A 25,376-nucleotide genomic window follows, 5' to 3' on the forward strand; every position below is an offset into this window, starting at 1 on the left:
GCCCCCCGGGACCCCCGGGACCCCCCGGAACCACCCCGGAACCCCGACTGACCCCCCCCGCAATTGGGACACCCGGAGTGACCCCCGACCGCAGCAGCTCCTCCGGCTTCAGCATCTGCCCCCAGCGACCCCCGGGGACCCCCCCGGGACCCCCCGGGACTGCCTGAACCCCCCAGGACCCCCCGGCAACTGGGACAACCTCCACGACCCGGAGAGACCCCCGAGTGCAGCAGCTCCTTCAGCTTCATCATCTGCCCCGACCCCCCCGGGACCCCCGAGACCACCCCGAGACCCCCTGGCAACTGGGACACCCCCGCGACCCAGAGAGACCCCCGACCACAGCATCTTCTCCGGCTCCATCATCTGCCCCGACTGAGCCCCCCGGGACCCCCCCGGGACCCCCGGGACCGCCGGTGACAGCGGTGACAGCCCCGCCCCCGCCCTGAGCGCGACACGCGACCCCCCCCCCCGCATGGCAGCACCCCCGAGGGTGGCGGGGGGTCCCGGTTTGTCCCGGTCTGTCCCAGTTTGTCCCGGTCTGTCCCCAATAAAAGGCGCTGGGGTTGGATGGCGGCTCCGACTCTGCTGGGGGGTGCAGGGGACAAGGAGGTGACAGAGGGGACACGGGGGTGGCACAGGGGACACGGGGGTGGCACAGGGGACAGCCGGGGAGGGACACGGGGTGACACAAGGGACAGCCAGCGAGGGCGGTGGTGGCACCTCCAGGCTGGCCGGAGATGTCCCCGCAGCTTTTGTGTCACCTCCCCCGTCACGCTTTGTCACCTCCCCCCCTGCCCGCGCTGGCTGTCAGCGAGGACAGGGACAGTGACAGTGACAGTGACAGACACCCCCCCGGCTGTGCGGGGACGCCGCCACCGCCGTGGGGACACGCTGGGGACACTGCTGCCACTGGGGGGGGGGTGTGACAGAGCCCGCCCTGCCCGAGCCTGGGGGGACACAGGAACCTCCCGGCCCTGCCACCCCCGGCTCCGGCCCCGTCCCCAGATTGTCACCAGCCCTGTCCCCAGATTGTCACCATGCTCATCTCCACCCCCTCCCTGTCCCCACCCCTGTCCCCGTCCCTTTTCCCTGTCCCCCTCCTGTCCCCATCCCCTGTCCCCTCTTGTCCCTGTCCCCGTCCCCTCCTGTCCCCCTGTCCCCTCCCGTCCGTGTCGCTGTCGCCACCTCGTGGCCGCTGCCGGGAGCGCGCGGCTGCCGGGGGGGCTCGAGAAGGATTTGGGGGGGGGCTCAGCCCCGCCACGACCCCCGGGACCCCCCGAGAGACCCTCCCAGAGACCCCCGGACACCCCCCGGGACCCCCCCAGGGACCCCCGGGACACCCCCACGGCGCCCCCTGCCCCACCAGTCCCTGCTGGAGGGAGAGACCCTGTCCCTGAATGTCCCAAAACGTCCCAAAATGTCCCCAAATGTCCCCCCAAGCCACGCCCAGGGTCCCTCCGTGACCCCCTCCCCGCCCCGAGGGTCTCCTTCACCCCCAAACCCGGGGGTCCCCCCAAAGAGGCGCAGACCCCGCTCGGAGCCGTCTCTCCTTTATTCCAGGGATGGTACAAAAATGGGGGGGGGGGATCTGGGGGGGCTGCACCGCCGGGATTGGGGGGGCTGAGCCCCCAAATCCCCCCCGCGGGGTTTTGGGGTGCGGGGCTGCACCCCCAAATCCCCATCGTGAGATTTTGGGGAGGGGGCTGCACCCCACAATCCCCACCGTGGTATTTTGGGGAGGGGGCTGCACCCCACAATCCCCACCGTGGTATTTTGGGGAGGGGGCTACGCCTTGGCGTCCCCCGGGACCCCCGGAGGCGCCGTCAGCTGCTGCAGCTTCTGCGTCATCATCTCCAGCACGGCTGGGGGGGAGAGGGTCAGGGGCACCCCCAAAACGGGGGGACCCCAAAAGCAGGGAGGGGTCAGGGGGGATGTGGGAGGGTCGGAGGGCTCAAAGTGGGGAGGGGACCCCAAAACGAGGGAGGGGGAAAAGGGGGACCCCAAAAGCAGGGAGGGGTTGGGGACAGGGGGGAAACGGGGACAGGAGGGAACCGGGAGTGAGGGGAGAACCCCAAAAGTGAGGAGGGGGGAAAGGTCAGAGAGTGTTTGGGAGGGTCAGAAGGGGCTGGGGGGTCAGGGGGTGTTTGGGGCAGTTTAGGGTGGTTTTGGGGCAGTTTTGGGGTGCTCAGGGCAGGTTTGGGGCAGTTTGGGTGCTCAGGGCGGGTTTGGGGCAGTTTGGGTGTGATTTTGGGGCGGTTTTGGGGTGCTCAGGGCAGTTTTGGGGTCCCCAGCCCCCCGGGGGTACCCACCCTGCTTCATGGCGTGCTTCTCCTGCAGGGCCGGCTGGATTTTCTCCATCTGCCGCGTCAGGAACTCGATCTTGCGCTTGAAAAACGCCCGGGCGGCGTCGGCGGACTGGGGAAACGGGAAAAATGGGGAAAAATGGGGAAAATTGGGAAAAATGGGGGAAAAATGGGGTGAGAATGGGGGAAAATGAGGGGGAAATGGGGAGAAAGTGGAAAAAATGGGGAAAAACGGTGAGAATGAGGGAAGATGGGGTGGGAATGGGGGGAAATGGGAAAAATGGGGAGAAATGGGGAAAAACAGGGTGAGAATGGGGGAAAATGGGGGGAAATGAGGGAAAAATTGGAGGGAGGACAGGTGGGAAAGTGGGGAATGGGGGAAATGGGACGGGAGGGGCGGGAATGGGGGTCCCCAGCCCCCCCCAAACCCCCCCAGCCCCCTCCCCACCTTCTCCACGTAGTACCCGGTGCCGACGTCCACCAGCACCGTGCGCACGTCCTGGAGCTTGCCGGGCACGTACATCTGGGGGGGTCAGGGAAAACGGGGGGCACGGGGGGCACAGGGCCCCCAGGGGGGGATTTTGGGGGGGACTGGAGGGGCACAGACCCCCCCAGGGGGGATTTTGGGGGGATTCCAGGAGCAGGCAAAGGATACAGAGCTTGTGAGTGGCACCAGGAGATCCTTCCCTGCAGAAAGGGGGGGGTCAGGAGAGCCCCAGGATCCCCCCAGGACCCCCCAGGACCCCCCAAGGCCTCCCAGGGTCTCCCCGGGTTTAGGGACCCCCACCAGGATTTGGGGACCCCCCAGGTTTAGGAAGCACCCCCGGGTTTGGGGTTCCCCCATGAGGATTTGGGGAACTCCCCCAGGTCCCTCTGGGTTTGGGGACCCCCCCCCCATGCTGGGGACCCCCCTTGGGTTTGGGGACCCCCTCAGGATTTAGGGCTCCCATCCAGATTTGGGGACCCTCCCCAGCTTCTGAACCTCCCTCGGGATTTGGGGATCTCCAGGGCAATTTAGGATCCTCGGATCAAGGTTTGGGGACCCCCCCGGGATTTTGGGGACCCCCCCGGGGGGTTTTGGGGGGTCTCTCACCCTCGTTGCCTTTGTGCAGCACGTTCAGGCACTCCTTGGCCTCCACGAACTTGGTCTGCACCACCTTGAGCTGCGCCAGCGAGGACGAGAGGAACTCCACCTCCTGCGGGGGTCCCGGGGGGTTTGGGGGGGTCCCGGGAATGGGGGAGACCCCCGGGAATGGGGGAGACCCCCGGGTTTGGGAATTGGGGGGGGTCCCCAAAGGGGGCGGCCCCCCGGGTTGGGGAGGGGTGAGGGGGAAGCGACGCTTTTTGAGGGGGGGTCCCGAAATTGGGGTGGGTGCCAAGGGCGGGGGGCACCCAGGGCATCCCCCCAAAGCCCCCCAGGTTCCACCTCTGATCCGCCCCAGCTGCGACCCCCAGGCCTGGGGACCCTCTTTGGGACCCTCTGAGACCCTCAAAGCCCCCCCGGGGCCCTCCCAGCCCCCGGCCCTGCTCCAGCCGGGGCCCCTCGGACCCCCGGAATCCCCTCAGGACCCTCCCCAGCCCCCTCCCAGCCCCGCACCTGCTGCAGCCACGCTCCCCCCACACCCCTCCCCGGCACCCCCCGCTCCCCACGACCCCCAGACCTCCCCCCGAGCCCCCCGGACCTGCTCCAGCTGCCCTTTGAGCAGCTCCAGCTGCGGCAGCCCCAGCTCCCCCACGCTCACGGTCTGCGCCATCTTGGCCCGCCCGGCCGCCCTCAGCCGGGGCCGCGCCCGCCGCCGCCGCCACAGCGCCCCCTGGCGGCCCGGAGGACCCGGAACCGCCACAGCCACAGCGCCCCCTGGCGGCCCGGAGGACCCGGAACCGCCACAGCCACAGCGCCCCCTGGCGGCTCGGAGGACCGGGAACCGCCACAGCGCCCCCCGGCGGCCCGGAGGACCCCGCGCTGCCACAGACACAGCGCCCCCCGGCGGCCCGGAGGACCGGGAACCGCCACAGCCACAGCGCCCCCCGGCGGCCCGGAGGACCCGGAACCATCACAGCCACAGCGCCCCCCGGCGGCCCGGAGGATCGCGGGGGGTTCTAGAGCCCCCCAAGGAAAAGGGGGGGGTCCAGAAGGATTTGGGGGGGCCCAGGAGAAATTTGGGGGGTCCAGAGAGGCTCAGGAGGGGTCAGTGCAGAGGCAGTAGCTTTATTGTTGCAAAAGAGGCAAATAAACCCAAAACTTCATTAAAATTTTGTTAAAATTTCGTTAAAATTAAGGCGGTTCCAACCCTACTCCCCCTTCAGACACCCCAAAAATCCCCGCGGGGTGGGGAGCCCCGAAATCATCACCCAAGGTAATGGGGGGGACCCCAAAAGTGACAAAGGGGGGATCCCAAAAGGAGGACCCCAAAACTCCCCCCAGGCAATGAGGGGACCCCCCCAATTCTCCCCTATAAATAACGGGGGGACCCCAAAAACAACGGGGGCCACTCCCAAAATTCACTCCAGGCAAGGGGGGACCCCAAATCTGTACCCCAGGGGAGTCTGTGGGCAATGGAGGGACCCTAAAATCAACGGGCGGAACCCAAACTCTCATCCCTGGCAATGGGGGGACCCCGAGGACACCAAAGGGACCCCAAACCTTCACTCCAGACAATGGGGGCACCTCAAAGATGACACAGGGACCCCAAACCTTTGCTCCAGGCAATGAGGGAACCCCAAAGATCCCAAAGGACCCCCCAAATCCTCACTCCAAGCAATGGGGGGACCCCAAAGATGACAAAGGTCCCCCAAACCCTGACCCCAGGCAATGGGGGCACCCCAAATCCTCACTCCAGGCAATGAGGGAACCCCAAAGATGGCAAAGGACCCCCCAAATCCTCACTCCAGGCAATGAGGGAATCCCAAAGATGACAAAGGGACCCCAAAACTCTCACTCCAGGCAATGGGGGGGTCCCCAAAGATGACAAAGGGACCCCAAAACTCTCACTCCAGGCAATGAGGGAATCCCAAAGATGACAAAGGGACCCCAAACCCCGACCCCAGGCCCCCCAGCCCCCTCAGCAGAGGCAGACCGGCAGCCCGTAGGCCACGGGCGCGGCCCCGATGAGCCATTTGAGGCGGGGGGCTTGGCGGGCCCGCGCCAGCTGCGGCAGCAGGGGGGTCCCGGGGCCGCCCCCCAGCCACCCCCGCAGCAGCGCCTGCGCCAGCCGGTCCAGGTCCCGGTCTGTGACGTCCCACAGCGTCCCCAGCACCAGCGGGCTGTGAATGGGGGAGCCCGAAATGAGAGACCCCAAATACAGAGAGAGACCCCAGAAACAGAGAGACCCCCAAAAACAGAGAGACCCCAGAAACAGAGAGACCTTCAAAAACAGAGAGCCCAAATACAGAGAGACCCCAAAATACAGAGACCTCAAGAACAGGGATACCCCAAAACAGGGGTTGAGAGCAGGGAGAGACCCCAAAAACAGAGAGCCCAAATACAGAGAGACCCCAAAACGGGGGTGTGAGCGTGGGGAGAGACCCAGAAACAGAGACCCCAAATAGAGAGAGACCCCAAAAACAGAGACAGCCTCAAACTCAGCACCCAGAGCCCCCCACAGCCCCGAATCCTCCCATGAAACCCCAAAATTCTGCCCCTAGAGCCCCAAATTCCCCCCACAAACCCCAAACTCAGCCCCCAGAGCCCCCCAAAGCCCCAAACAAAACCCCAAAACAGCCCCCAGGGCCCCAAATCCCTCCCTGAACCCCCAAACTCACCCCCCAGCCCCACTCACCACCCTGCCAGGATGTATTTGAGGACGGTGCCCGTGGGCTCCAGGTGTCCGCGGGCGCTGAGGGCGGCGCTGGAGCAGCCCAGGAGCAGCGCCACGGCCCGGCACCGCAGCCGTGCCAGGCTGTGCCCGTCCAGCAGCCGCGCCCCGGCGCCGTGCCCGGCGTAGCTGGGGGGAAAACACCAGATCTGACCCCAAATCTGACCCCAAAACCAGCTGGGAGTGCTCAAAAAAACCAAAAATCCCATTAAAAAAACCCCAAATCTGACCCTAAAATCGACCCCAAACCCAGCCAGGAGTCCTCAAAATAACCCCCCAAAATCCCCCAAATCCAACCCCAAGTCTCCCAAAATCCAACCCCAAACTGAACCCCAAATCCAACCCCAAATCAGCCTCAAATCCACATAAAATCCAACCCCAAATCCCCCCCAAATCCAACCCCAAATCCCCCAAACCCGACCCCAAATCCCCGCAGCCCCTTTGGGGTCTCACATGTAGAGGTCGCGCTCCCCCAGCGCCTCCTGCAGCTGCTGCGGGGTCGGGGCTGCCCCGGACACCCCGCGCCAGCCGGGCTCGCTGGGACCGGGAAAAACGGGGAAAAACAGGAAAAAAATGGGAGAATTGGGATGGGGAGGACAGAAATTGGGGAAATGGGGCAGGAATTGAGGTTCCCAGAGAGATTTTGGGGTGCTGGAAGGGATTTTTGGGGTCTCAGGGGATGACTTTTGGGGACCCAGGGAGGTTTTCAGGGTTTTTTGGCTGGTTTTGGGTTCCAGGGAGGTTTTCAGGGTGTTTTTGGGGTCCCAGGGAGGTTTTTGGGATCCCAGGGAGGTTTTCAGGGTGTTTTTGGGGTCCCAGGGCTGTTTTTGGATCCCAGGGAGGTTTTCAGGGTGTTTTTTGGCTGGTTTTGGGTTCCAGGGAGGTTTTCAGGGTGTTTTTGGGGTGTTTTTGGGTCCCAGGGAGGTTTTCAGGGTGTTTTTGGGGTGTTTTGGGGCTGTTTTGGGTCCCCACCTCTCGAACCACTGGCGGAAGCGCTCCTCGGTGCCGCCCAGGTCTCGCTGTGGGTTCAGGACGTAGAAGGTGCTCGAGGGGTCGACGCCGCGGCCCAGCACCGAGCCCGGGCTCTGCGGGGAGCCAGCGACACCGGGATGTGACGGAACCGGGGACAGGTGTCCCCAGGGGTGTCCCCAGGGGTGTCCCCAGGTGTGTCCCCAATCCCAAGTGTGTCCCCAACCCCAAGTGTGTCCCTGTCCCCAGGTGCTCCCAGGTGTGTCCCAGGCATGTTCCCAGGTGTGTCCTGCATCCCAGGTGTGTCCCAGGTGTGTCCCTGTCCCCAGGTGCTCCCAGGTGTGTCCCTGTCCCCAGGTGTCTCCCAGGTGTCCCAGGTGTGTCCCCAGGTGTCCCCCAGGTGTGTCCCCAATACCAGGTGTGTCTCCAGGTGTGTCCCTGTCCCCACGTGTGTCCCAGGTGTGTCCCTAGGTGTGTCCCTATCCCCAGGTGTATCCCCAGCTGTCCCAGGTGTGTCCCTGTCCCCAGGTGCTCCCAGGTGTGTCCCAGGCATGTTCCCAGGTGTGTCCTGCATCCCAGGTGTGTCCCAGATGTGTCCCTGTCCCCAGGTGCTCCCAGGTGTGTCCCAGCTGTCCCGGGTGTGTCCCTGTCCCCAGGTGTCTCCCAGGTGCCCCAGGTGTGTCCCCAGGTGTCCCCCAGGTGTGCCCCCAATCCCAGGTGTGCCCCAGGTGTGTCCCTAGGTGTGTCCCTGTCCCCAGGTGTGTCCCAGGTGTGCCCAGGTGTGTCTCCAGGTGTGCCCAGGTGTGTCCCAGGTGTGTCCCAGGTGTGTCCCTGTCCCCAGGTGTGTCCCAGGTGTGTCTCCAGGTGTGTCCCTGTCCCCAGGTGTCCCAGGTGTGCCCGTACCTGCCGGGCCATGTCGTAGCTCAGCAGGAAGCGCAGCGCCGGCAGGTGTGTGTGTCCCTGTCCCCAGGTGTGTCCCAGGTGTGTCCCTGTCCCCAGGTGTGTCCCAGGTGTGTCTCCAGGTGTGTCCCTGTCCCCAGGTGTCCCAGGTGCTCCCAGGTGTGCCCGTACCTGCCGGGCCATGTCGTAGCTCAGCAGGAAGCGCAGCGCCGGCAGCCGCGTCACCGGAACGTTCCGGAGGGTCCCGGAGCTCTCCCAGGGGAGGCGCTGCAGGTGCTGGGACAGGAACAGGGAGGAAGGTGAGGAGGAGGATGAAGCAGAAGAGGAAGAAGAAGAGGAAGAAGATGCTGAGGATGAGGAGGGTGATGAAGATGGAGGATGAGGAGGGTGATGAAGGCTCCCACCTTGTCCAGCAGCAGCACCAGGGACCCCTCGGTGTCCCCGGGCCCCTCCCGGCGCTGCTCCAGCGCCTCGGCCAGCAGGGACCACGCCCAGAGCGGCCGCACCGGACACAGCGCCGCGGCCAGAGCGCGGGCATCGGCCGGGCACAGCCCCGCCAGCAGAGCCTGCGACCAAAAACTGGGATTAGAACCCTGAAAACCGGGATTGGAACCCCAAAAACCGGGATTAGAACCCTGAAATCCGGGATTGGAACACCAAAAAATGGGATTAGAACCCTGAAATCCGGGATTGGAACCCCAAAAACCGGGATTAGAACCCTGAAAACCAGGATTGGAACACCAAATCTGGGAGAGAGGCTGGGCCAGACACAGCGCTGTGGCCAGAGCGCGGGCATCGGCCGGGCACAGCCCCGCCAGCAGAGCCTGCGACCAAAAACTGGGATCAGAACCCTGAAAACCGGGATTGGAACCCCAAAATGTGGGATCAGCATCCCAAAATGTGGGATCAGCATCCCAAAATGGGGGATCAGAGCCCCAAATCCAGGGATCACCACCCCCAAATTCTGGGATCAAAACCCCCAAAAATCCTGGGATCATCCCCCTGGAATCCAGGGATCAGAGCACCCCAAATGGAAGAATCACCACCCAAAATCCAAAATCCAAAATCCAAATTCCAAACCCCAATCCCCAAATCCCAAACCCCCCCTCTCCCCAGTCCCCCTCCCGCCCCGTACCCGCAGCAGCGCGGGCTCGGCGCCGCCCCAGCCGCAGTCGTGCAGCTCCTGCTGCAGCCGCTGCAGCTGCGGCTCCTCCGGTGCAGCGCCGCCGGCGCCCCGCGGCAGCAGCAGCCCCCGCCAGCAGCCCAGCACGTCCCGGTCCAGGCTCTGGATCAGGCCCTGGGGACAAACACGGGATGGGAACGGGACCAAAAACTGCCCCAAAAACCGCCGAGACCCCAAAGGGAATCCCAAAGGGATCACAGGGGAAATCCCACAGGGAATCAGGGAAATCCCACAGGAATCTCAGGGGGATTTCCAGGGAATCCCAGGGGTGTTTTGGGGTGGGCCAGGCCCTGTCCCAAGGGTTTTCCCTGGATTTCCCAAGTGTTTTTCCTGAGGGTTTTATTCCGAGGTTTTATCCCGTATTTCCCAAGGTTTTATCCCGAGGTTTTTCCCGCATTTCCCGGTTTTCCCTCCCCACCTGCATGCGCAGGTCCAGGCTGGCGCGGCGCTCCCACCACTGCCGGCGCTCGGTGCAGGCGTTGGCCTCGCGCTGCTCCCGCTGGATCCGCTCCAGCTCCGCCAGGACCCCGCTCAGAGGAGCCTGCGGGGACACGAGCAGGGAGCAGGGATCAGGGATCAGGGATTCCTGCCCTCGGGATCCCAATCCCTGGAATTTGGGGTGTTCCTTTCCCAGGAAAAGGAGAACAACGATGAGGATGGATTTGGGATCCCAATCCCTGCAATCGTCAGTGCCCCACACCCCAGGAGAGGGATGAGGAGGAGGAGGAAGATGAGGATGAGGAGGATGAGGAAGATGAGGAGGATAAGGAGGATGAGGAGGATGAGGAGGATGAGGAGGATGAGGAGGAAGATGAGGATGAGGAGGATGAGGAAGATGAGGAGGATAAGGAGGATGAGGAGGATGAGGATGAGGTCCCGACCTGCCCGTGCCGGGTGTCGATGCGCACGCTGACGGGGTCGGCGCCGCGCTCCAGCCGCGTCAGCAGCAGCGCGTCCCCGACGGCGCCGGGGGTGGCACTGGCCAGGGACAGCTGGCACACGGTGACACCTGCGGGGACACACGGGAATCCCAGGGAATTCCAGGGAATTCTCATGGAATTCCACCCCCAGGAATTCCCAAACTGGAAAAGGTTCCCACCAAACTCCAACCATTCCTACCCCACATCCAAGGCCACCAAATGCCCAAACTGGGATTTTGAGATTTTATCCCCAAATGGGGAATTTGGGATTTCCCAATCCCCAAACTGGGAATTTGGGATTTCCCAGTGCCTGCTCCGGGAATTGGGGCTCCCCCGGGCCGGGGTCCGGCACTGACCGCTGGGAATCCTCCGGAGCTGCTCCCGGAACCGCTCCCGCTCCGCCGGGCCCGGCCCCGCCGCGCTGAACTGGAACAGCTCCTGCAGCTGGGCCAGCTGCGGGTCCTGGGGGTCTGGGGGGTCCTGGGGGTCCCCGGGATCCCCTTCCCGCAGGGAGAGCCCCCGGAGCTGATCCGAGATGTCCCCTGGAGCTGCTGCTGCTGCTTTCCTCTGCTTCCTGTGGGGTGGGCCCAAAATCCCTCAGGATGTGGGATTGGGACTAGGGTATGGGACTGGGATAAGGGACTGGGATAAGGGACTGGGATAAGGGACTGGGATAAGGGATATGGATACGGGATATGGGATTGGGGTATGGGATGTGGATTTGGGATGGGGATGTGAGATAAGGGATATGGGATGAGGCTGTGGGATGTGGGATACAGGACATTGGATGGGGATGTGGATATGGGACGTGGGATGGGGACAGTGAGTGGGACCCAACGCCCTGGGGATGAAGGGAGGGGACACTGCTTGGGACACCCCAGGGCTGGAGCATGGGGACACTGGACAGGGACAGGGACACCAGAAGGTGGCACCGGACAGGGACAGGGACACGGGAAGGTGACACCGGACAGGGACACGGGAAGGTGACAGCACAGGCCCTGCAGGTGCCACCCTGGCACTCACCGTGTCCTGGCGTGGACGATGGCCAGCAGCTGGTGGCGCGCGGTGACGCTCAGGGACTCCGCCAGCAGCCCCGCGGTGGCCACAGGGTCGCTGTCCCCGGTGGCCAGGGCCAGCAGCTGGCACAGCTGGGCATAGAGAGAGCCCGGAGGGAAGGGAGCGACCCACGCCAGGGCCTGGCTCAGCAGGGACCGGACAGTGGCCAGGGAGGGGACACCTGGGGACAATGGGGACAGCAGGGTAAGAGAGGGACACCTGGGGACACAGGGGACAGTGTCCAGAGAGGGGACACCTGGGGACAATGGGGACAATGGGGGTCAGAGAGGGACACCTGGGGACAATGGGGACAGTGTCCAGAGAGGGGACACCTGGGGACACAAGGGACAGTGTCCAGAGAGGGGACAGTGACCAACCCACGCCAGCGCCTGGCTCAGCAGGGACCGGACAGTGGCCAGAGAGGGGACACCTGGTGGACACGTGGGAGGGGACAGGAGGGGTCAGGACAGGAGAGACAAAGTTTGGGAGGAAGAAAGGAAAAATTTGGGGAAAGAAGGGAAAATTTGGGAGGAGGAGGAAAAGTTTGGCGGGAAAAGCTCTGGAGATGGTAGAAGTTCAGGAGAGGGAACTCGTGAGACAAAGAAGGAAAACTCCTGGAGGAGTTGGGACGTGCCCAGCTGGGCCCCAAAATCCCAAAACCTCCCCAAAATCCCCCAAAACCTCCAAATCCCCAAAATCCCCCAAATCCCGCAAACCCCAGGGGCTCACCGGGCTGGGCCGAGGGGCTGGACCCCCCCTCTGGGTTTGGGGGATCCTTCCCAAATTCTGGAATTTCCTCACTGATCCCACCTGGAAAAAGGAGGGGACACAGATGGGGCAGGTTTGGGGTAAAAAAGAACAATTTTGGGGTCAAAAGGGGCAATTTTGGAGTCAAAAAACAACTTTGGGGACAAAAAGAACAATTTTGGGGTCAAAAGGGGCAATTTTGGGGTCACCAAGGTGAAACCCCCCCTAAAATCCACCCAAACTCACCTGGGGGCAGCGGGGGCAGCTCAAAGCTCATCTCCTCCTCCTCCTCCTCCTCCTCTTCCTCCACGGCCCTGAGGGGGTCCCGCTCCTCAATCCCAGAGAATTCCCAGTTCCTCTTCTCCTCCAGAACCCCATTTTGGGGGGTCCCCCTCTCCCTCTTCTCCCGGGGACCCCCAGCCCGGCGGGGGCCTCTGTTCTCCTTCTTCTCCAGAGCATTTTTGGGGTTTCCCTTTTCCTTCTTTTCCAAAGTTTCCCTTTGGGGGTTCCGCCTCCTTCTCACATTTTCCATTTTGGGATTTTCCATTTCTTCCACATTTTCCATTTTGGAGTTTCTCGTTTTTCCCACATTTTCCATTTCAAGATTTTCCATTTTGCCCACATTTTCCATTTTGGGGATCCTTCTTTTTCCCACATTTTCAATTTTGGGGTTTTCCCCTTTTTCCACATTTTCTGTTTGGGGGGTTCCAGTTCTTTCCACATTTTCCATTTTGGGGATCCTTCTTTTTCCCAGATTTTCCACATTTTCCGTCTGGGGGTTTCCCCTTTTTTCCCTCTTTTTGGGGCTCCCGGGCTCCTTCCGGGGCCGCCCCCGCCGGGGCCGAGCTCCAATTCCCGGGGAGCTCCCGGGGGATTTTTGGGAGCAGGAATTTTTCCTCTGGGCACAGGAATTTTTCCGGGTGGTTTTGGGGGGATCTGGGGGGATTTGGGGCTCCTCGGGGTCGCTGTCACTGAAAGTCACCTGGAAAAGGAGGGGACAAAAGGGGCTCAGCCCCAAAATTTTCATCCCAAAATTTTTCCTCATGAAGTTTCCTCCCCTCTCCCACTTAATTTTCCCCTTAAAATTTTTCCTTCCTGTCCCAAAATTTCCTCCCCAAAAGTTTTCCCCACAAGCTTTTCCTGCTCCCCACAGAATTTTCCTCCCCTCCCAACTTTTCCTCTCGCCCAAAGCTTTCCCTTCCTAAACTTTCCTCCCCAAAACTTTTCCTCTCCTCCCAAACTTTCTCCCATTTCCCTTCCCAAAACTTTCCGCCCACAACTTTCCCTCCTCCCAATTCCCCCCCTCTCAAAGCTTTAGCCCCCCAAATTTCCATCCCCAAATTTCCCTCCCCAAAACTTTTCCTCTCCATTTCCCTCCCCAAACTTTCCCTCCTCCCAATTCTCCCCTCTCAAAGCTTTGTCCCCCCAAATTTCCATCCCAAATTTCCATCCCAAATTCCCATCCTGGATTCCCATCCCAAATTTCCATCCCCACATTCCCATCCCAGATCCCCCCATCCCACACTCACCCTGATCCTGGATTTGACCCTTCCCGGGATTTTGGGGGCCCCGCGGAGCCGGCAGCGCCCCCCGGGCGGGGAGGGCTCCTCGCTGAAGATGGTGAAGGGGGTCCTGGGCCCCCCCAGCAGCGCCTTTGGGGGCGCCCCCGCCTTGGGGTGGGGGGTGCAGGGCCCCCCCGGCCGCAGGACGATCGGGGGCGCCTCGGCCTCCGACTCCCCCAGGCTGAAAACGTCCCCAGGTTTGGGGGGCTTCGCCCTGGGGGTCCTCCCTGCCTTGGCTTTGGTGGTTTTGGCTTTTTGGGGCGCGGTTTTTGGGGGAGCTTTGGGGGATTTTTGGGGTTTGGGGGTGGGGGGCGGCCGGGGGGTCCAGGCCTGGGCCAGGACGTCGTCCATGGAGCGGCCGAGGGCGGCGGCCACGCGGGCCAGGGTGGCCACGGCCTTGGCCAGCAGCAGAGTGGCCACGGCCACCCCCAGGCCGGCCACGGGGGGACTGTGGGAGCCCAGCAGGGCCAGGCCCCGCTCCAGCTCCTCGTCCCAAACTGGGACGGACTGGGGTGTACTGGGCAGGCTCTGCAGGGCCAGCGTGGCATAGCCAGCGGCCACCAGCTCGGCCAGCGGGCCCAGGGGGGACACGGAGCTGTCCCCAGGGCCTGGGGGGGACGGGGAGCTGTCCCCATCCCTAATGGTGTCCCCATCCCCAGTGGTGGCCCTGTTCCCAGAGGGATCCCTGTCCCTGGAGGGGTCCCAGAGGTCTCTGTCCCCAAGGGTGTCCCTGTCCCCAGGAGTGTCCCCATCCTTGATGGTGTCCCCACTACTGACGGTGTCCCCATTCCCAGAGGGGTCCTGCAGACCCCTGTCCCTGATGGTGTCCCCATCCTCAGGGGAGTCCTGCAGCGTCCTGTTCCCGTCTCCGATGGTGTCCCCACTCCCAAGGGTGTCCTGTAGACCCCTGTCCCTGTCCCTGTCGGTGTCCCCACTCTCAGGGGTGTCCCGCAGAGCTCTGTCCCCGTCCCCAGGGGTGTCCCCACTCTCAGGGGGGTCCCGCAGCGCCCTGTCCCCATCCCCAGGGGTGTCCCTGTCCCCAGGGGTGTCCCTGCTCACCCTGCCCCACACCTCCCTGTGCAGGCGCTCCCCGGCGCGGCGGCAGCGCCCCAGGGCGCGGCGGAGCAGCGCCAGCCCCGGCGCCGCCTCGCCCGCCCGCAGCCGCGCCCGCGCCCGCGCCAGCGCCCAGCGCAGCCCCAGCGCCACCAGCGCCGGGTCCCGGCACGGGGGACAGCCACAGCCCGGGCGGTGGCACAGGAACGCCGGGGGCTGCCCCGCCGTGGGTCTGAGCTCCGGGGAGGCCGTGAGGGCGTCCGGCTGCTCCGGCAGCGCGGCCGGGGCCAGCGCGGCCAGAGGGGCGCCCTGCAGGAACCCCTCGTCCTCCTCGGCCGTGGGGTGGGGAGTGGAGTTGGAAATGGGGTCAGGAATGGGGTCCAGGGGGCTCCTCCTCCTCCTCCTCTCCGGGTGGCCCTTGCGGGGCTGGATCCTGGCCCGGCGCCGAGGCTCCCGCTGGGGGTCGGGTTCTGGAAGGGGAAATCAGGGAGGGTTTGGAACTGGGGGTCCTGGAAGGAACAATTCCCAGGGGGATTTGGGTTCTGGACGGGGAATTGAGGGAGGGTTTGGGACTGGGGGTCCTGCAGGGAGGGAACGATCCCCAGCGGGATTTGGGGTCCTGCAGGGAATGATTCCCAGTGGGGTTTGGGTTCTGGAAGGGGAAATCAGGGAGGGTTTGGGATTTGGGGTCCTGGAGGGATCCCCAGCGGGGTTTGGCTACAGGGATGGAAGGGAGGGAGGTTTGGGGTTCTCTTCCCAGTAGGATTTAACCCAAACTGGGAATTCTCCATTTTTGGACTGGGATTTCCCCCATTCCCAAACTGGGATTTCCCCATCCCCAGAGCCCTGGATCCCCGGGATTTCCCCGCTCCCAGTGCTCACCAGTTGGGGGCTGGAGCAGGAACTGGGCGTGCTGGAGGTGGGACTGGCACAGCTCCAGCTCCCCCTGCTGCAGCTCCAGCTGGGACTGCAGCACCAGGAACCACGAGCACCTGTGGGAAAACAGGAAAAATGGGAAAAAATGGGAAAAACAGGGAAAAAAATCCCGATGCTGATCCCAAATGATCCCGATCCCTCAGCAGTGCCTGGCCTCATTCCAGAGGCTCCTGACCATTCCCAGAACATCCCAAGTTTTACCTTAAACCTCCTCTGCCACAGGGATTTGTTTTCCCATTTTTTTAACCCTGGTATTCCCAAGAGAACCCAATGACCCCAATAACACCGATGACCCAAATGATCCCAATCCCAGTGATCCCAGTGACCCCATTCGCAATCCCAGTGATCCCAGTGATCCCAATCCCAGTGATCCCAGTGATCCCAATCCCAGTGATCCCAGTGACCCCAATCCCAGTGATCCCAGTGATCCCAATGACCCCAATCTCAATGATCCAAATGACCCCAATCCCACTGATCTCAGTGATCCCAGTGACCCCAATCCCAGTGACCCCAATGATCCCAATCCCAGTGACCCCATTCCCCCCAGTACCCGTCACTGACCAGCAGGCGGCCTGCAGGTGCCCGGCCAGGCACAGCCCCTCGATCCCAGTGATCCCAGTGACCCCAATCCCAACCCCAGTGACCCCATTCCCAATCCCAGTGACCCCAGTTTGCCCATCACTGACCAGCGGGCAGCCTGCAGGTGCCCGGCCAGGCACAACCCCTCGATCCCAGTGATCCCAGTGACCCCATTCCCAATCCCAGTGACCCCAGTGACCCCAGTTTGCCCATCACTGACCAGCGGGCGGCCTGCAGGTGCCCGGCCAGGCGCAGCCCCTCGCAGCAGAAGGCCCTGGCCCTGCACACCAGCTCGCAGTGGCCCAGCAGTGTCACCAGGCGCTGGCAGCAGCCCAGGGCGTCCCCCAGCACCTGCCACTTGTGCACCAGCGCCGGGCCTGGGGACAGCGGGGTGGCACTGAGAGGGGGACACCGCGGAGGGGAGGGGAGGGGTCCCAGGGAGAAGGGGCAGGGAGGGGTGCCAGGGAGATGGAGCCGCTCCTGAGGCTCTGGACCTTCCCATAGAGTTCAGCTCATTCCAAGAGATCCCATCCCATTCCAGAGGCTCCCATCCCATCCCAATCCCGTTCCCGTACCGGTGTCGGGGCCCGGCTCCTCCGGGGGGACACTCCGGGCTGTCCCCAGGATGTCACTGCCCATCAGGGCCACCAGGACGCTCCGGAGCAGCTTCTGAGCCTCCAGCAGGGCCTGCTTGGGGCTGCTCCAGCCTGGAACCGCACGGGATCAGCGCTGGGCCTTCCCCTCACCATCCTCATCCTCACACAGCAGAGCTCCCCCAGCCCCAGCTCCACCCCTCCTCCTCCCCATCCCAAATCCCTTCTTCCTCATCCCAAACTCTGACTCTTCCTCATCCCCACACTCCCTCATTCCTTTTCCTCTTCCTCCCAAATTCTCTCCTTCCTCCTCCTCATCCCCAAACTCCCTCCTTCCTCTTCTTCCTCATCTCCAAACTTTCTCCCTCCTCCTCATCCCTACACTCCCTCCCTCCCTCCTCCTCCTCATCCCAAACCCCCTTCCCTCTCTCCACCCCAAATCCCTCCCTCTCTCCATCCCAACCCCTCCCTTCCCTCTCCCCACCCCAAACTCTCCCTGCTGATCCCAAACTCTCCCTCCCCACTCCAAACCCCTTCTCTCCCCTCCCTCACCGTTCCTGCCCAGCCTGTCCCTCAGCGCCGGGGGCAGCAGCGCCGGGGGCAGCTCCAGCAGCGCCCCCAGCACCTGCAGCGCCTGCGCCCGCGCCAGGAACCAGCCCCGCGTGGAGCGGCGGGCACGGGGCTCCTGCAGCGCCCGCAGCAGCAGCGCCGCCGCCTCCTCGCCCTGCAGAGACCCCACAGAATGGGGAAAAACAGGGAAAAATGGGGAAAAATGGGATTTAGGGATCACGGGACAAGATCTCATCATCCCAGTCCTCTTATCCCGATCCCATCCCTCCATCCCATTCCTCATCCCATTCCCCTTCCAGCAGCAGCGCCGCCGCCTCCTCGCCCTGCAGAGACCCGGGAAAATGGGGAAAAATGGGATTTAGGGGTCATGGGAGGCAATTCCATCATCCCAGTCCTTTTATCCCAGTCCTCTTATCCCAATCCCATCCCATTCCTCCATCCCATTCCCCTTCCAGCAGCAGGGGCAGGTCCTGATCTGCCTGGAAAAATGGGGAAAAACAGGAAAAAAATGGGGAAATAAAGAGAAAAGAAGGGGAAGAAAAGGGGAAGAAAAGGGGGGGAAAGCAAAAGGGGAAAAAAAGGCAGGAAACCCCAGGATGATCCAGGCTCTCCCCGAGCCCCTGCCCCCTCTCCCAAATCCCGATTTTTTTTGGGAAAAGTGCTTTGCCTTTCTCTGGAGGCAGCAGAGGTGGCTGCGCAGCAGCAGCCGCCAGTGGTGCAGCAGCAGCCGCGAGTCCTCGGCGCCCTCCTCGTCCTGCTCCAGGCACAATTCCAGCTCCTCCAGGAAAACCTGGGAATGCCAGCACGGCTCAGGGCCAGCAAACCCCAAACATGGCCCAGAAGGGATTTCACCAGGATTTTTGGGGATTTTAGGAACATTCAGAGCTCCCTGGGTGCTCCAAAACTCATCCTGGGAGGGATTTTCCTGGGATTTGGGGGATTTTTTGGGATTTTGTGACATTTGGAGCTCCCTGGGACTCCCTAACCCCATCCTGGGGGGATTTTTCTGGGATTTTTGGAGCTCCCAGGGCATCCCAAACCCACTGAAATCCTGAAATTCTGGGTCTGGGAAGGACATTCCCAGATTTCCCTGAATTTCAGATGAGATTTTTTTGGGATGAACATTCCTGGATTTCCCTGGATTTCGGGATGAACATTCCCGGATTTCCCCAGGATTTTGGGACGAACATTCCCGGATTTCCCCGCATTTCAGGACGAACATTCCCGTGTTTACCTGTGCCTGGCGGGGGCAGTGCAGCTGCAGCAGGACCCGGCACAGCTGGCACAGGGAATTCGCCAATCCCGGTTTATCCCCGAGCCGGCGGCACAGCGAGCGCAGCAGCAGGAAACTCTCCAGGGCCTGCAGGGGCTGGAAATGGGAAAAATCCATGGAAAAATCCCAAAATCATTCCTGGAAATCCCAGAAATCTCCCCAGAAATCCCAAAAAACTCTCCCTCCTCTTCTTCATCCCAAATTCCCTCCCTCTTCCTCTTCTTCCTTCCAGCTCTCTCCCTGTTGGGAATCTCTGTGAATCCCTGGAATCTCTGGAAATCCTGGGAATCTCTGGGAATCCCTGGAATCTCTGGGAATCCCAGGCTGTTCCCCACCTTTCCCTGCAGGCTGTAGAGCGCCCCCAGGAGCTGCAGGGAGCTCAGGCTCTGCTCGGGGCTGCGCACCCGGGGGGTTCCGGAACCTTCCAGCAGCCGCTTCCACAGGGCCAGCGCCTCGTCCAGGGGCCTGCAGAGACCTGGGGGAGGAACCCCGGGAGAAAAGAGCTGTGGCCTTCCTCTCCATCATCATCATCGTCATCATCATCATCAACATCATCACCATCATCATCTTCATCCCCAGTTCCCTCCTCTTCATCCCAATTCCCTCCTCCATCCTCCCCAGTTCCCGCCCTTCTCGTTCTCATCCCAAACTCCCTCTTCATTATCCGAACTCATGCCAAAAATCCCATTCCCACCCCTCCAGAATTCTCATTAATCCCCCAATTCCCATTCCCACCCCTCCAGAATTCCCATTAATCCCCCAATTCCCATTTCCAACCCTCCAGAATCCCCACTCATTCCAAAATCCCATTTCTTGACCCTCCAGAACTCCCATTAATCCCAAAAATCACATTTCCCACCCCTCCAGAATTCCCATTAGTCCCACCAATCCCAGTCCCCCCTTTCCAGAATTCCCATTAATCCCCAATCCCGTTTTCCCCGGTCCCTCACGGCTGTCGGAGCTGAGGCTGCAGCGGATCCCGTCCGGCAGCTCCGGCGCCTCCGCGCTCCCGCGGCGCTCCCGGGCCACGCTCTGGGGGGAGAGGGGGGGAATCCCCAAAATACCGGGAAATCACACCAGGAATTCCCAAAATCACGGGAAATCTACAGCTGGGAATGGCAGGAATTCCCCAAAATCCCCAGGAAATCTGGGGGCCCAAAATCCTGGGAAAATCACCTGGGAAGTGTTTGGGATGCACAGGGAACTCCAGGATTTTCCTCAAATCCCATGAAAATCCCCTGAGAAGGGTTTGGGCTGTGCTGGGAGCTCCAGGATTTCCCCCCAATCCCCCAAATCCCAGGAAAATCCCAGGAAATCTCCCCCACCTTCTCCACGAGGCCCTCGAGGGTGCAGATGTGGAGCCAGAGCAGCGCCTGGGCGCGCTCGTCCAGCAGCTGATCCCGCAGCGGGGAATTCCAGAGCTGGGAATCCCGGGACAGCGACTCCAGCAGCTCCAGGGACTCCTGGAGGGCATCCAGGGCCGAGCTGAGGGAAAAGGGATTGCCAAAATTCTGGGAATTGATCCCAAAAACACGGGAGTACCCCCCCCCCCCCAATCCCGTGAATGGGATGGGGGGGATTTGGGATAAAGGGAATGGGAAGGGGGATTTGGGATGGAGAGATTTGGGATGATGGGAATGGGATGAGGGAACGGGATCATGATCAGGACTGGAATTGGGAACAGAATCAGGATCAGGATGGAGGAATGGGATCAAGACTGGGATGGAGGAATGGGATCAGGATGGGATCAGGATGGGATCAGGATGGGATCAGGACTAGGATCAGGACTAGGATCAGGATCAGGCCCCCAGCAGCACTCACCAGTCCGTGTGTGGGGCGAAGCTGTGGCTGCAGAGGAGCTGCCCCAGCTCCAGCAGCGCCACCGCCCTGGGCAGGCTCTGGCCGGGCTCCGGCGCCCCCGGGGGCTCCCCCTGTCCCTGTGGGTCCCCCCGGGGGTCCCCCAGCCCCAGCAGGTCGCAGAGCACGCCGTAGCGCTCGGGGCCCGTGGGGGCCCGCAGGGATTTGTAGGCCTGCAGCTCGGCCAGCAGCAGCGCGGGCAGCGCCGCCCCGGGCAGGGGGCGGGAGTGGGAACGGGACTGAGCCCGCAGGGCGTCCCCAAGGGTCCTGGGGACACAGCGGGGTCAGGGGACACAGCGGGGTCAGGGGACACAGCGGGGCCAGGGGGACACAGCGGGGTCAGGGGACAGCGGGGTCAGGGGACACAGCGGGGTCAGGGGGACACAGCGGGGTCAGGGGGACACAGCGGGGTCAGGGACACAGCGGGGTCAGGGGGACACAGCGGGGTCAGGGACACAGCGGGGCCAGGGGACAGCAGGGTCAGGGGACACAGCGGGGTGGGAGGGGGCTGCAACCCCATTCCACCCACCCCTATCCCAGGGTGGTCCCAATTCCCCCATCCCTCCCATCCCAATCCCCCATTCCCACTCCAATTCCCCAATCCCAAACCCCCATTCCCACCCCAACCCCAGACCCCCATTCCCTAATCCCAAACCCCCATTCCCATCCCAATTCCCCAACCCCAGACCCCCATTCCCTAATCCCAAACCCCCATTCCCCATCCCAATTCCCCAACCCCAGACCCCCATTCCCCCATCCCCGCTCCCCTCACCACAGCCGCAGCTCCTCCTCTCCCTGCTTGGCCGCCTCCGTCTTGATCCGGGCCCAGAGCGCCACCGGCTCGGCCACCAGGGAGCCGGGCTGGGCCACCAGGGAGCCGGGCTGGGCCACCAGGGAGCCGGGCTGGGCCACCAGGGAGCCGGGCTGGGCCTGCGGGGAACGGGGCACCGGGCCCAAATATGTGTCCCTGATCCCTGGGAATGCTGGGAAGGTGTCACCAACACCGGGGAGGTGTCCCCAACCCCCCAGAATGTGTCCCTAATCCCCGGGAAGGTGTCCCCAGTCCCCAAAAAAGCGTCCCCAGTGCCCAGGAAATGTCCCCCGTGAGGTGTCCCCAGCCCCCCGTGAGGTGTCCCCATACCTGGCAGTGTGTCCCCAGGGCCAGAAGCCACTGTGCCACGCTGTCCAGTGCCCGCTGCGGCCGCCCCTGGCAGCGCCAGCTCTCGGCCTGCAGCCGGAAGCACCTGTGGAGCTGCAGGGGGAGATGGGGTCGGGAACTGGGGGTGGCACGGACAGGGACCCCAGGACCCCCGGGACCCCAGTGTCCCCAGGGACCCCAATGTCCCCAGGGACCCCCAATGTCCCCAGGGACCCTGGGATCCCAGGGATCCTCCCAGTATCCCCATGTTCTCCACCCCTGTATCCCCAGTGGCCCCACAGCCCATCCCAGTATCCCAGCTGATCCCAGTGTCCCCAGTGTCCCCAGTACCCCCAGCTGATCCCAGTGTCCCCAGTGTCCCCGTACCCTCTCGGGGGTCACTCCAGGCCAGCTGTACCCGTCCTTGGCCAACACTGCCTGGCACAGGGGCTCGCACACGGCTTCGGCTGCTTCCGGAAGGTTCCGGCTCTGGAAGGCCTGGCCCAGGCGGAGGGTGGTGGCAGCTGTGTCCGGAGGGGCCAGAGTGACCAGCGGGACAGGGAGGGGACACTGGAGTGACCCTTCCACATCCAGAGCTGATCCTGACCCCCTGGACACAGAGTGACCCCTGGACAGCTGGGATGGGGACACAGAGCCAGTGGTGGCACTGACCACTGGGGACACCGGGGACAGGACAGGTGGTGGCACTGACCACCAGGATCGCTGGAGATGGGGACAGCGGGTGGCACTGACCACTGGGGACACAGGGGATGGTGGCACTGACCGGTGACATCGAGGAATTTGCCCCTCTCGGCCTCGGGCAGCCCCTCCAGGCCCTGCAGCATCCAGGTGACGCTCCGGACACAGCTCGAGGTCACCTGCGCCAGCTCCGGCCACCCCGAGGGCTGCGGGGACAGCGCGGCTCAGAGGGACCCCAGACCCACAGGGGACACCCCGGGAGCCCTCAGTCCCCAAATTCCTGCCCCAAATCCCACGGGAGAGGCTCCCAAAGTGGCTCCATCCCAAAATTCCAGCCCCAAATCCCACGGGAGACGCTCCCAGGGTGGCTCCATCCCAAAATTCCAGCCCCAAATCCCACGGGAGAGGCTCCCAGCCCCCCGGGGATGTGGATCCGTCCCCTGGGATACCTGGCAATGCTGGAATATTTCGTGGACAGCATTGGAGAAGAGCTGGAGGCTGTGGAACAGCAGCTGCTTCACCATCACCTGCTCCTGGGTGGAGTCGGGAGGGACCTGGGAACGGGAAAATGGGATTTGGGAATGGGAAAATGGGATTTGGGAATGCTGGGGTGGAGCTGGGAATAGGAAAAATGGGATTTGGGAATGGGAAAAAGGGGATTTGGGAATGCTGGGGGGGAGCTGGGAATGGGGAAAGTGGGAAGTGGGCTCCAGGAAGGGCAGGGAAGGGGAAAAGCGGGATACAGGGGCTCGGGAGCTGCTGCTGGGATGGAGAAAAGCAGGATTTGGGACTCCCAAAACTCCAGGAGCTGCTCCAGGGCAACCCCGAGGGATCCCAGGGAATCCTGACCCCGGAGCTGCTCCTTCCTCATCCTCCTCCTCCTCCTCCTCCTCACCTGTGCCAGCAGCCGCTGCAGCGCCCGCCCATAGCCCTGGCAGAAGCTGCAGATGCCGGGGAGCTCCTGGAGGCCGAGGGGCGGCTCCCGGCCCTTCCCCAGCGCCTCCCCGAGCTGCGCCAGCACCAACTGGGAGCCCTCCAGCAGCACCCGCAGCAACCTTCCGGAATGTTCCTCCGCCAGCGCCGCCGCCGCCCGCCGCAGCGCCGGCCCCGCGCCGGTGCCGCCTTTGCCCAGCGCCCGGCTGAGCTGGACCCCGGCCTCCAGCAGCTCCAGGGGGGCTCCCAGAGCGTTCCCAGCCCCCAGAAACGCCCTGGCGTCCTGCAGCGCCTCCAGGGCGTCGCGGGGCCGCCGCGCCGCGCAGAGGAGGCGGCAGCGCTGCAGGGTGAGCTCCAGGAAGCAGAGGGAGCTGCAGGGGTCTGGGGGCTGCGCAGCCTCGGCCCTCAGCGTGTCCAGCAGCGCCTCCCGCAGCTGCCCGGCCACCAACAGCGGGCACGGCGCGCGCTGGGCCTGGTAGAGCGCGGCGGCGGCGGCGGCGTGCCGCGCCGTGGGCGAGGTGAAGAAGGGCGGCTGGAAGGACTGGTGGTGTTGGTGGTGGTGTTGGTGTTGTTCCTGCGGCTCCAGCAGCAGCAGGAAGCGCAGCGCGCGCAGCCGCGCCGCCAGCACCGCCCTGCCCTCCTCTCGAGGCCTCTCGGGCCCGGCCAGCGCGGCCGCCGCTCGCCACAGCACGGCGAAGCTGCCGCGGGCCACGCCGGCCCACTCGGTGTCACCGGTGTCACCGGGCCGGCAGCGCCGCAGCCGCGCCCGCAGCAGCTCTGCCACGGCCCAGGCGCACGGCCCGGCCCAGGCGGCGGCGTTGCGCAGCACGTGGAACAGGATCTTCTCCAGGTACAGGTGAGGGGGTGAGGGCGCCAGGCTCAGGTAGGTGTGCGCCGCCTCCTGCGCCAGCGCCAGCAGCCGCGCGCCCTGCGCCGGGCGCCCGCCGGGCAGCGCCAGCTGCGCCGCGCAGGCACGAAGGGCACGGTCACAGGCCTGGGCACGGCGGGAGGGGGGGACAGAGGTGTCCTTCAGGGTGGCCTGGGGGAAAAAGAGGGGTTTGGGGTCAGGGGAGAGCCCCTCGGGGGTCATTTCCTGGGGAAAAAGGGGCTTGGGATCAGGGCTGAGCCCCCCAAGGGTAATTTCCTGGGAAAAGAGGGGTTTGGGATCAGGAGGAAGCACCTCAGGGGGTGTTCAGTGGGGAAAGAGGGATTTGGGATGACAGCAGGACCACAAAGGTTGGCCAGAAGGATTCTGGAGGGTTTCTTGGGGAGAAAAAGGGATTTGGGATCAGGACAGAGGCCCTCGAGGCTCATTTTTTTGGGAAAAGAGGGATTTAGGATTACAACTGAGCATTTGGAGGGTTGTTTCCTGGGAAAAGAGGGATTTAGGATTACAACTGAGTGTTTTGAGGGTTGTTTTCTGGGTAAAGAGGGATTTGGGATCAGAACTGAGCCCCTCGAGGGTCATTTCCTGGGAGAGGAGGGAGTCAGAGCCAGCTCAGAGCCCCGCAGAGGTCCCACAGTGGGATCCAGAGGTTTTCCCGAGGGCAGGAGGGATCAGCCCCCGGCCCCTCCCGGGCTCACCTGCATCTTCTCCAGGCGCTCCTCGATGTCGGCCCAGCCCTCCGTGCTTCCATCGTTTTCATCTTTTCCATCTTTCTCGTCCTTTCCATCCTTCCCGGCCATCCCGGGGGCTTCTCAGGGGCTTCGATTTGATGCGGGGCTGGGGGGAGCAAGGGGAGGTGTGGGACCCCCAGAACCCCCCAAACCTCCCCAGCCCAAATTTCTGCCACCCCAGAGCCCCCCAGCCCCAATTTCTGCCACCCCCAGGACACCCCAGCCCCAATTTCTGCCACCCCCAGGACCCCCCAGCCCCAAGCTCGGCCCCCCTGGGGGTCTCCAGCCCCATTCCTTCCCCCCCCAAGCCCCCAGCCCCACTCCCCAGCCCCCTTGAGGGGTCAGATCACCCCCACCCAGGGCCCACAGCCCCTCCGGCCCCATTTTCTGCCGCCCCAGGGACCCCCAGCCCCACCGGGGGTCCCCACCCCCACTCAGAGAGGCCCAGCCCCCACCCCAACCCCCTCAGGCCTCCCGCGGCCTTCACCCCCCCGCTCCCCACAGTGCCCTCTCCTTCTCCTTACCGGGCCCTCCCCGGCTCTCCCGCCTCCCTGAGGGGGTCCCAGCCCCCCAGGCCCCCCTCGGGACCCCCAAATTGCCCCAAATCCCCCCGGGCCGCGCCCCCCCCGCTCACGCCGCTCCGCCGCCGTCCGCCAGAGGGCGGGGCCCGCCG

At 63.6% G+C, this 25,376-nt stretch overlaps 2 protein-coding genes across 2 annotated transcripts; both read right to left on the reverse strand.

Annotated features, from left to right (window-relative positions):
• Window positions 1-1,564: 1,564 nt before the first annotated feature.
• PFDN5 (prefoldin subunit 5) lies at window positions 1,565-4,117 on the reverse strand. Its single transcript, XM_063420936.1, has 6 exons — window positions 3,986-4,117; window positions 3,397-3,499; window positions 2,959-2,990; window positions 2,752-2,826; window positions 2,310-2,415; window positions 1,565-1,862 (listed from the first exon to the last, which is right to left on the reverse strand). The coding sequence occupies exons 1-6, from the start codon at window positions 4,055-4,057 to the stop codon at window positions 1,786-1,788; spliced, it is 465 nt and encodes a 154-aa protein (XP_063277006.1). The 5' UTR covers window positions 4,058-4,117; the 3' UTR covers window positions 1,565-1,785.
• Window positions 4,118-5,171: 1,054 nt separating this feature from the next.
• ESPL1 (extra spindle pole bodies like 1, separase) lies at window positions 5,172-25,376 on the reverse strand. The gene is made up of 33 exons (XM_063420930.1): window positions 25,338-25,376; window positions 24,671-24,809; window positions 23,049-24,125; window positions 22,603-22,707; window positions 22,239-22,359; window positions 21,842-21,978; window positions 21,458-21,568; window positions 21,089-21,246; window positions 20,281-20,583; window positions 19,785-19,944; window positions 19,410-19,491; window positions 18,795-18,934; window positions 18,421-18,555; window positions 17,854-17,976; window positions 17,169-17,340; window positions 16,599-16,730; window positions 16,244-16,400; window positions 15,391-15,500; window positions 13,423-14,978; window positions 12,140-12,875; window positions 11,876-11,956; window positions 11,114-11,327; window positions 10,447-10,664; window positions 10,052-10,179; window positions 9,589-9,711; window positions 9,123-9,284; window positions 8,392-8,553; window positions 8,159-8,263; window positions 7,091-7,203; window positions 6,572-6,655; window positions 6,083-6,247; window positions 5,341-5,567; window positions 5,172-5,288 (listed from the first exon to the last, which is right to left on the reverse strand). The coding sequence occupies exons 2-32, from the start codon at window positions 24,770-24,772 to the stop codon at window positions 5,366-5,368; spliced, it is 7,374 nt and encodes a 2,457-aa protein (XP_063277000.1). The 5' UTR covers window positions 24,773-24,809; window positions 25,338-25,376; the 3' UTR covers window positions 5,172-5,288; window positions 5,341-5,365.

The sequence above is a fragment of the Prinia subflava genome, chromosome 34 (assembly GCF_021018805.1).
Source record: "Prinia subflava isolate CZ2003 ecotype Zambia chromosome 34, Cam_Psub_1.2, whole genome shotgun sequence".
Lineage (NCBI taxonomy): Eukaryota > Metazoa > Chordata > Aves > Passeriformes > Cisticolidae > Prinia > Prinia subflava.